The following is an 11,547-nucleotide window of genomic DNA, read 5'->3' on the forward strand; positions in this document are numbered from 1 at the left end:
GCTGCCAACAAACTAAGACCACTTTTTTTATTTAACGCCACATAGATCTTCTGAGATTGGCTAGGTATGTATGCGCCAACGTGCAAGAAAGATTGTCTGGACATCGATGAACGTTAGTCACAACCAAGAAATTTGATATCCACAATCGAAAATGTCGACTTTAAAGCTAACTCTGACAGCACGAAACAGCCACGTCTAATTTTCGTAACCCTGTGAAACACATTCAGCAATGTGAAATATCGTTGAACACGATCATCAGCGCCCTCAAAATTGGGAGGGACTTCTTCGAGCCATTCGAGGTTTAATGTTTGCTGCCAATCTGCCACACATATGAAAAAGTACGATATTCTTGGCGTACTCGGAAGATATTCACATAGTTGACCTCTCCACAAGTGCCGTCAGCACGGCTTTTTTCAGCTTGGAGAAGAAGATAAAGAAGATTAGTCGAGCAGTGAGCGAGAACAAAACAAACTAGCTTATAATTAGAACTTCGAATTTGTAAAGCACATTTTATACACAGGAATCAGCTTTAGGCATACCAACATTCGGGAAAACTATTCTATCAAAGAGCTGTGGCGTTGTTCTCGTGAACGGCAGGCACCAAAGGAGATGGAATTATTGGCTCTCAAAGTTTTATAATAACATGAATGTTCAACACAAATACGACTACGATGCCTTATCCATTTTATATGTACAGAGGAAAAAACCTTGATGAAAAGATCATTCGAAGGGCTAAATTCGAAAGGAACTGTGTGCAAGTACATACATATTTCTGATCTGAATAACTAACACCACTTCGCAAAGGGGAAGAGTGAATGGTAAAGGTGCAGAGTTATATGAAAATAAAAAAAATTGTATGTGAAATAGGTCTAATAGACTTCTTGTGTAAAAAGCGTTGCACAGTTTTTCAATTTCAAATTGCTGCTATATTATTTTGATGGTTTGTTTAATCAAGCCCACTGTCTTCGGCTTTAATACGCCTGCGCCATACAACTGCCTGGACGTACAACCTTAATCTACGACAACATTAATACTCACAATAGTAGCTATACCAGTAAAAAGAAAACAAGAGGAAAAGCCCGATATTAAGTGTATAGTCACAAATTTACTGCAACGCAGATTTATGAGTACAAATCAACGACTATGGTTGGTTAAGGATTTTTGTAAAGCTCATTTAACCAGCTGTTGTATGTGCGAATTGTAATTGACAACACACACGATACAAAAATTGACTAAATACACTTGAACCTTTCACAAATGAAAGGCATTCACTTCACAGCAACAGGATGAGCAACAACAAGGCAGTTAATATGGAGAAGTTGTGCGGTTTGATTTTCATTTTGGCCGTGGTCGCAATCGATTGGAGTGCGAGCAGCCATTTGCCAACACATCGCCTCGACTATCCAGAGGATGCATTGACGCTGAATGAGCGTTTCTTCAATGACGTGCGTGCACTGATAAAACGACGTCTAAAGGAAAATGCGGCGGTGAGTGGGAAACTTACTAATTGTGGATGGGAAAGAAATATTTAATTTTTTTTTTTTTTGGTTTGATTTCACAGTTACAGGAACTGCATTTGGATAATGAAAATGTAATTAGTATTGGCAGCAGCGGTGGCAGCAGCAGCAACAGTAATGAGTTACAAACGAATTTGGAACATAGCAGCGCTGGAGGCGGTGGTGGTGGCGGTAGCATGAATATTATAACTCCACCGCCCGTGGTACCCACGCCAGTGCTGGTAGAAAATTGGCCAACTGAAAGCCACTCCTTCGGACAGGTCACCGCCGTTTCCATTGATCAACATGGCAATCCGGTCATCTTTCATCGCGCCGATAGATATTGGGATGCGAAGTAGGTCAACAGCTGTTACAAATCAGTTGTGTGTGTGTGTTTATTGGAGTAGGTGTGCGGATATACATATATTTAACCGCTACTTGTTTTCTATTTTGTTGTTTTAGCACCTTTAATGACAGCAACATTTTCTATTTGATTGAATATGGACCGATTAAGGAGAAGACTATTTACATTTTGGATCCCAAAACGGGTGCTATTAAATCTGGGTGGGGAGAGGATATGTTCTACATGCCACATGGCTTGACCATCGATGTGCATGGAAATTACTGGATTACGGATGTGGCAATGCATCAGGCTTTTAAGGTGGGTTGTACATAAAAGTGAAAGTAGCGAAATTAAATCAAATAATATAAAAGATAATTAAATTTAATTAAAACAAAAATGTATAACAAAAAAGTAAATACAATAAAGTATATAAAATTAAGGGGAAAACAGGTAAATCAAGAAAAAAAATTAAAAAAAAAATACAAATAAATAAAATTAGATAACCTAAAATAAAATAAAATGTTGCAAATAAAACAAAATATGCTAAAATAAAATATAAAAAAATGTAGTAAAATTAAATAAATTAAAATTAAATTAGTGGCAAAAAATTCATAATAAAAAGTGTAATATGAAATTAAATTATTTAAAATAATTAAATAAGGAAAAAAATATAAGAAATACAATAAATTTAAATTAACCTAAATTAAATAAAACTGAATTAAATTAGAATAGAATAACACAAACTTTAATTGAATCGGGGATTACAAAATAGAATAAAAAAAGATAAAATAAAAGAAAATAAAAGAATGTAATTTAAAATAGAAATATAATTAAAATTTAATAAAATAAGGCACATAAAATTAAATTAAATTAAATAAATATTAAAAAAAAAAAAAAAATAATTGGCTCGTACACTTCTGTTAGGTGTTTGGCCGAGCTCCTCCTCCTATTTGTGGTGTGCGTCTTCATATTGTTCCACAAATGGAGGGACCTACAGTTTCAAGTCGACTCCGAACGGCAGATGTTTTTATGAGGAGCTTTTTCATGGCAGAAATACACTCGGAGGCAGAAATACACAAGGGGCGACCGCTATTAGAAAAATGTTTTTATTAATTTTGCTTTCACCGAGATTCGAACCAACTAACTTCTCTGTGAATTCCGAATGGTAATCACGCACCAACCCATTCGGCTACGGGTTGTAAATATTACAAAATATTAAAAACAAAGTATAATAGAATAAAATTAAATTACAATAAATAAAAAATGTTTAGTAAAAAGGGTTATAAAAAGTACGATATACTAAATTAAGGAAGTGAAGTTAAATCAAGTAAGAATTATAAAAAATTACAATAAAATAAAATTAAACCAACTGAGACAAACTATTACAAAATAAAATTAAGGAGCAAAAAATATAATAAAGTAAAACAACTCGATCAAATATTACAAAACAAAATAAAATATGATAAAATAAACAAACCAAAACAATAAAATTAATCAAATTCAATTTAAATAAAATTACATAAAAAATTCATAAAACGAGGTGTGTTCAAAAATTTTCGCGAATTTTGTGTTTTTTCAAAAATTATTTATTTATTCATTACTATCTAGTTTGTCCCCTTCAAAGTAGCCCCCATGACATATTATGCACTTGTGTCAACGTTTTTTCCAATCTTCGAAGCACTTAAAGAAATCATTTTTTTTATCACGTTCAGCTCCTCCTTCGATTCCGTCTTTATCTCGTCAATCGTAGCGTAGCGTCGTACTTTCGTGGGCCTCTTCAGTTTCGGGGGCGAGAAAAAGTCACAGGGGACAAGATCTTGGGAATACGGTGGCTGTGGCATCATTAGTGTATTGTTTTTGGCCAAAAAGTCGTGCAGGGGCGTTATCGTGATGCAAGAGCCAATTTTTATTTTTCCACAAATCAGGGCGTTTCTGACGAATTGCTTCGCGCAAATTGCGCATAACTTTCCTTACTTACCATTTTACCCTGTGGCAATAACTCATGATGCACAACGCCCCTGCAATCGAAGAAAACGGTAAGCAAAACTTTTACTTTCGACCGAACTTGGCGCGCTTTTTTCGGTCTTGCTTCGTGCGGCAGCTTCCATTGAGATGACTGAGCTTTCGTTTCCACGTCATAACCATAAACCCACTATTCGTCACCAGTTATGACCCTTTGGAGCAAATTTGAGTTGTCGCGGTCAGAGTCCAACATCTCATTAGCAATGTTCATGCGATGCTGCTTTTGGGCGAAATTGAGCAGTGTGGTACGAATTTTGTGGCGACCCGTCTCATGCCCAAATCATTGAAAAAAATCGAATGGCACGAGCCAATCGATATGTCTAGGCCCTCAGCAACTTCTCTAACGGTGATTCGACGATTGGCCAATACCATTTTCTTCACTTCATCATACATTTTTTCGTTTGTTGTTGAAGTGCTCGGGCGTCCTGCACGCTTTTCGTCGTTCACATCTTCTCGACCATCTGAGAACATTTTGTACTACAGATAAACGTTGCTTTGGTCCTTTGGCAGCTTCTTCGTATGGCGCAGTCAACTTTCGGAATGCATCCGCGCACTTAATCTCGTTTTTCACACAAAATTTGATACAGGTTCTTTGATCCATATTTTTGAATCGGTAAAAATCGAAGACGAGCCGAAGCACGTGCAAGCGAAGCAGCGGTAAACAATTAACTGAACATTCCAAATGGCCGAACTCGTCGGCATGAGTGACAGACATGAGTACCAACTTATCGCCACAAAAAAATCAAAATTCGAATACACGTAACCTGCGAAAATTCAAAATTCGCGATACTCTTTGAACACACCTCTATAAACTAAAATAATTATAATTTATAATTAAAGTCCATTAAATTAAGGAAAGTGAGCTAAACTAAGAAAAAATTATTAAAAAAATCAGTAAAATAAAAAGAATTAAAATAACATAGGTAATAACAAGAAAACACATAACAAAAAAAAAAGTTAGGGATGTATTGTATACGAGTATACGCCTTACGGGAACTGCCATACTGTGCAGACGTGTTTTTTTAATATTCGAGTGTTAATTAGCCACATTAAGTATGGTGGCAAATTTTTAAAATTGAGATATTGACTCTAACATAACGCATAATTATAATTGGTGATATATAAATTAATATGCCTTGTTTGTGCGGACAAAATGTTGACCAGAATCAACCGAAGGTGCTATGTGCTCAATGCAAAGAGTACTGCCACTTGAACTGTGTTGGTATTTTGCCAGCTGATTTGGATTTCCTTATCGCGGCCGATAAGCCTTTCTTTTGCAAAAACTGCAGGGCTGAGCGCCATAATTCAAATCGCTCATTTCCCCCATTCAATTTGTATGTTGAGAAAGCTGTCGTAATAAAAAATGGTATTGCTAATAAATAAATACTTCGGACTGAGAATGCTCGGTTGCTATCTGTAATGAATACTCTGCATGAAAATTAACAACAACTACTGCAAAAGTTCGATGCCCTGCAGGCACAAACAAAGCAAACTCGCAAATAGTGAAGCTAACATATCCTTACTCACATCCAAACTAATAAATATGACGTGACATATGGCCTCTGGCGACGGTCAAGCATTGTTTGACAAGAACTTTATATGTGTGCGTGTCGGCTGATTGACGCTAATATCTAAACTTTTTGATTTTCATCATTCAAAAGCCGACAACAAGTATGTGTGACACGACGACACCCGACTGCACTAACACACACAAAGCTCAGTCAAGCATGCTGTATCGTCTCCAGAGGCCAATAGTGACTAGTGCTGTAAACATCAAACCAGCTGTGAGTAACAACGCTAACACTGCTTGCTCATCGCCTGTTGCTAGTGCGAGTCTCCCCTCGCGTGCTGCATTTTTCTCGGTTTCCGCTGCTTCCAGCACTAATAATGCTGCTTTTGTGTCTCAATCAACTACTATCACTGGTACAGAGAGTGCGAAGCCAGGCTTGACTTCTGCCGATGCGCTAAGTGTGCGAGCGCTATGTGTGCTAGTGGAAGTCGCTCTTCGCGTTCTGTCTGCTCTCCTAATGAGGGACGCCAAATAAATAATACCTCCATATTTCCAATTAAAGCTAATCGAGGCGCCATTATATATATTTATATACCAACGTTCTCTCTCTGAAATCTGAATGGTAGCCACGCACCAACCCATTCGGCTACGGCGGCCGCCATTCGAGGCGCCATTTCATTCTAGAAATTGTATTCTTTGATTTTGAATCTCCATTTCATGGTACAGCGACAAACGGTAGCACATCAACATTTTGGGCACGACACGTTTTTATATTTTACTCCACACCGCAATACCGCCAAGCAAAAAAATTATAAAAAATCAACGGGATGGTTTAGCAAGTTCAAACTTATTGTACTAAAATTGAATTGATCATACTACATACCAAAAATCTTTCTAGACCGTGGAATTGGAATGAAAAGTTTTTGAAATTTTCACTATTTTTGTAAAAAAAATTAAAATTTGATTTATATGACTTTTGGTAAACATTTTGATCTACAACATGATTCAATTGAATCATGGATCTACAATACGTACTATCGTCTTGTCCAGGGGCATAGGTACATTTCGCTAATTGTCAGCAAGTTACTACCTAAAAGTCCTTTGTTCCAATCTTTCAAAATCCTTAATTTATTTTCATTGATAAACGCTTTCTACTTGTGATTTCAAGTTCTCAGCCAAACGGATCTAAACTGATTGCACCAAAACCTATTTTTGAATTGAATTCGTTATACCGAAAGTTTACTATTATAGACGGTCCACTGTAAACGGTAAAATTATAAAATTAAATTAAATTAAAAAAAGAAAGAAATAAAAAAAAATTTAATTTTAATTAAAAAAAATTAATTTAAATTATATAAGTTTTTATTTTTTCTTTAATTAAATTAAATCCTAATTTTAATTTTTAAACAATTAAAATAAAATTAATTAAATAAAAAAATGAAAATAAACGAATTTTATTTAAAAAAATGTATTTAAGTTATATAAAAAATAAACTTAAAATAAAAATATATATTAATTTTTAAGTTTTCAAATTCTCTTATTAAAATTCTAATAAAACTTTTTACTTTTTTTATAATTTTTTTTTGTTTTTTTTTAATGTTTTTATTTAATTAATGTTTTTTCTAATATTTTTTATTTATTGTTTTTATTTTATTTATTTTTTTATCTTTCACTTCATTTATTGAAGAATAATAATAATAAATTAAAAAAAAAAAATTAAATGAAAAAAAAAATTTTGAAATAAAAAAATTTTATTTAAAAAATTTATTTAAATTATATAATATATTTTTTTCTTTAATTAAATTAGAAGTTAATTTTAAATTTTAATCAATTAAAAAATTAACTAAATAAAAAAACGTAAATAAAAAACATTTATTAGAGAAAATATATTTGAATTATATAAAAAATGTTATAAATTTTTAAGTTTTCAAATTCTTTTATTAAAATTGTAATACAACTTTTTATTTTTTTCATAAATTTTTTTTTTTGTTTGGTTAATAAATTTGTTTCTTTTATTTTTTTAAATGTTTTTATTTAATCAGTGTTTGTTTTGAATTTTTTTTTTATTTATTGTTTTTATTTTTTTAATTGCTTTTATCTTTTACTTCTTTTATTGAAGAAGAAAAAGATATGAAATTAAAAAAAAATGAAATAAAAGTAAATGTATTATATAAAAAAATTTTATTCAAAAAAATTAGTTTAAGTTATATAAGTTTTTATTTTCTCTTTAATTAAATTAAAAGTTAATTTTAAATTATAAACAATTAAAAAAATTAATTAAATAAAACAACGTAAATAAAAATATTAATATATTATTAACTTTTAAGTTTTCAAATTATTTTATTAAAATTTTAATGCAACTTTTTATTTTTTCTTCATAATATTTGTTTTGTTTGAGTAAATAAAATTTTTTCTCTTATTTTTTAATTGTTTTTATTTAATTAATTTTTTTCTAATTTTTTTACTTATTTTTTTTATTTTTTTATTGAAGAAGAAAAAGGTATTAAATTAAAAAAATGAAATTTAAAAAAAAAAATTTATTAAATAAAAATATTTTATTTAAAAAAATTTATTTAAATTATATAATTTTTTACGTTTTTCTTTAATTTAATTAAAGCTTAATTTTAAATTATAATAAATTTAAAAAATTAATTAAATAAAAAATCGTAAATAATAAAATTTTATTTAAAAAAATGTATTTAAATTATATAACAAATTAATTAAATTAAAAAAATTTCATTAATTTTTAAGTTTTCAAATTTTTTGATTAACATTTTAATACAATTTTTTGTTTTCTTTATAAATTTGTTTAAGCTGGTAAAATTTTATCTTTGTTTTTAATTGTTTTTATTTAATTAATATTTTTCTTATTTTTTTATTTATTGTCCTTATTTTTTTTTTTTATCCTTATTCTATTCTTTTTTTCATTTTTATTTTTCTATTGTTTTTTTTTTAATTTATTTTTGTTTTTATTGTCTTTTTAATTTTAAATTAAATTTAAAAAAAGTGTTATTTTTTTTGTTGGTTTGTTTTCTTTTATTTTGTAATTGTTTTTATTTAATTAATTTTTCTTTTTATTTTTTGTTTATTTATTGTTTTTATTTTATTTATTTTTATCTCTTATTACTCTTATTTTATTTATTTTTATTTTATTCTTATTTTTTTATTGTTTTTTAAATTTATTTTTTTAATTTATTTATTTTTATTTTTTTTAATCTTTTTTTTATTGTTTAGTTTTTGTTTTTTGTATTGTATTTTTATTTTTTTTTATTTTATATATTAGTTTTTTGTTTTGCCTATTTAAATCAATTCAATTTAATTTAACATACTAAATTTAATGCAATACCTTTCAGTTCAAACCATTCGATACTCAACCGCTGCTAACCATTGGAAAACTCTTCAAACCCGGCTCAACCATTAATCACCTTTGCAAGCCCACTTCTATTGCAGTGGCCACAACAGGCGAGGTAAGTCATTAAACAAAACTTACAAGTTTCACTCATTTGTGTATAAAAATTTCTTCCCTACCCAAATTACTCTTATGGGCGCGCTCTCAACACTTCTAGTTCTTCATTGCCGACGGTTACTGTAATAGCCGCATTTTGAAATTTAACGCTGCTGGACGAATATTGCGCACCATACCACAGCCACCAGGTAAACAACAAAATAAGTGCACTAAAGAAGTTTAATAAAAATAATGTATCACATTTTGATAAAATTTTCAGAATTTCTCTCGCTGCAAGTGCCACATGGCATCACTTTATTGGAACATCTAGATCTCCTGTGTATTGCTGATCGTGAGAATATGCGTGTGGTTTGTCCAAAGTGAGTTTAACAGAAACTCTGAAATTTTAACAAATAAAATAAAATAAATTACAACTTTTTACTTTCCAACATAGAGCCGGTTTAAAATCGTCACAGGGTGAGGGTCAGCCCGCCGCTACCATACAAGAGCCTGATTTGGGTCGTGTTTTCGGCGTGGCAGCTTACGGAGACATTGTATACGCAGTGAATGGACCTACATCAATGTTGCCCGTTCGCGGTTTCACCATTGATCCACGCTCCGAAACAATCATCGGGCATTGGGGTGAATTCAAAAATCCACATTCGATTGCTGTATGCGTGAATGGATCCGCACTGTATGTTACCGAAATTGGCACGAATCATCAGACAAATAAAGTGTGGAAATATGTGTTGGTTTAAGTGCACAGAACAAAGTGGTATGAAGTGAAATGAAGTGAAATGAAGGAGAGTGAAGTGGAGTGAAAGTTTAAGAAATATTTAAGATGATGATGAAAAGTTGTAATAAAAACAGAAGACAAAACAAAGAGTATTTTAAAAACATAGCAAGCAACAATAATTGAATAGAAAACATTGAGTTCAATATAAAAACAAAACAATAAAGTATAGTTGTAAAACAATAAACCTATAATAAATCTAACCGAAATTAAATGTAATAACTTAATATCGAACGAGACCTTTAGTTTACACCTGAAAAAAATAAAATAAAAATAAAAAATGTGAAAAAAATAACACAAAGTAAAGCACTACACATTTTTACCTCGAACGTAGCATGCACCAAGTTGTGCATGTTTTAAATTACAGCTACAAAAGCAACTCAAGTCATATCTCGGAATCACAAAAAGAAAAAGACGAAAACAAAAAAATAATAAAATATGTGACCAAAAACACTTCGATTTTAGTAATTTCAGAAATCTTCCATTGTCTATATTTGGGAGCATCTGCTCAGCAAGTGGTTAAGTTATCCACACACATACATACACGTATAAAAACACAACTATGTATATTATATCAACCACAAACGAAAGATAACCAAAAATAGTCACCAATATAATTAAACTATAGTAACAATTTCTTGAATATATAACATAAAATAAAAATAATTGAAACTAAAATATTAAAAAGTTATAGAAGAAAGCACAAAAAACCTATACAAATATGAGAGATAAACAAAATGTGGTGGTAAAATTAATAAAGCAAATATTTGCGTACAAATAGATGATGAAAATTTTAGTTTAATACATAAAAATGTGCATAAATAATCTGCTAACCCTATTACCGTAGTACCTACATATTTAAAAAAAACAAGTCGTAGTAAAAGTTTTATGTGGTCTTTGCTCCGTCGTGGTAATGAAATACCCTGTTAGTAACCTACCCGGTTTGCCTTTCAAAAATTGTAATGGTGATTCACAAAAACGTTTGGTTTTAATAGTTTACATATACATACATACACAAAAAAAAAACATAAATTGATTTGTAATTTGGCCTCCTGTACCTAAAGTAAACTTTTAACCAGTATATGTACAAAGAAATGATAAATAAAATTGTGTCTACCCCACTAAACTGTGCTGTGTTTTCTGTTTCATGAAAATTATACGAGGGGTGCCTTTTATATGTCGGGATTAGAGAACAAAAACAAATTTTAATCATCGAAAATCACTTTATTGTTTTTCAAAATATTCTTCATGAAGATCTACACACTTTTTCATGCGTTTGAACCAATTGTCGAAGCACTTTTGCCACTCTGAATGGGGTACCTCCAAAACATGCATTCTGAATGCCGCAACCGCTTCTTCAGGTGTCGAAAAACGTTGACCTCTCAGTTTATTTTTAGGTACGGGAATAAAAAGAAGTCATTCGGTGCCAAGTCAGGACTATACGGCGGATGACCCATTAATTCGATGTTTTGGATGCTCAAAAATGCAGTTGTTTGAGCCGATGTGTGAGAGCTCGCATTGTCCTGGTGAAGAGTGATCCGTCTTTGGCGATTGGTTTTCCTAATTTCTTGGAAGACAACTGGCAAACAAATGGTTGTGTACCACTCAGAATTTACTGTTCTGCGTTGTTCTAGTGGTACGGTTGCGACATGTCCAGTTTTTCCAAAAAACAGGCGACCATTTGCTTGGAAGTGCTTCGTGCGCGAACAACTTTTGTTGGATTTGGCTCATCTTGAAACACCCATTCAGTCGACCGCTGTTTACTTTCGGGCTCATACGCGTAAATCCATGATTCCTCACCTGTCACGATGTCAAAGACGTGTTTCGAAGCCCCGCGATCATATTTTTTGAGCATTTCCTTCGACCAATCGACACGAGCCTTTTTTTGAGCGATTGACAAATTGTGTGGGATCCAACGCGAACAAATTTGTTTGACAG

General features: G+C 31.4%; 1 protein-coding gene across 1 annotated transcript; it reads left to right on the plus strand.

Moving 5' to 3' along the window:
• Positions 1-913: 913 nt before the first annotated feature.
• Positions 914-10,797, plus strand: LOC128867675 (peptidyl-alpha-hydroxyglycine alpha-amidating lyase 2). Its single transcript, XM_054109110.1, has 8 exons — positions 914-1,187; positions 1,265-1,487; positions 1,562-1,851; positions 1,959-2,157; positions 8,725-8,838; positions 8,938-9,025; positions 9,097-9,196; positions 9,271-10,797. The coding sequence occupies exons 2-8, from the start codon at positions 1,287-1,289 to the stop codon at positions 9,572-9,574; spliced, it is 1,296 nt and encodes a 431-aa protein (XP_053965085.1). The 5' UTR covers positions 914-1,187; positions 1,265-1,286; the 3' UTR covers positions 9,575-10,797.
• Positions 10,798-11,547: the final 750 nt, after the last annotated feature.

Source organism: Anastrepha ludens, chromosome 6, assembly GCF_028408465.1.
Source record: "Anastrepha ludens isolate Willacy chromosome 6, idAnaLude1.1, whole genome shotgun sequence".
NCBI lineage: Eukaryota > Metazoa > Arthropoda > Insecta > Diptera > Tephritidae > Anastrepha > Anastrepha ludens.

What these genes read in the sequence shown, in the direction of transcription:
- LOC128867675 (XM_054109110.1), top strand. Translation starts at nt 1,287, where the DNA reads ATGAGCAACAACAAGGCAGTTAATATGGAGAAGTTGTGCGGTTTGATT. An exon ending in CAATGCATCAGGCTTTTAAG is followed by an intron (nt 2,158 to 8,724) that starts GTGGGTTGTACA and finishes AATACCTTTCAG; the next exon opens with TTCAAACCATTCGATACTCA. An exon ending in CACCATACCACAGCCACCAG is followed by an intron (nt 9,026 to 9,096) that starts GTAAACAACAAA and finishes TAAAATTTTCAG; the next exon opens with AATTTCTCTCGCTGCAAGTG.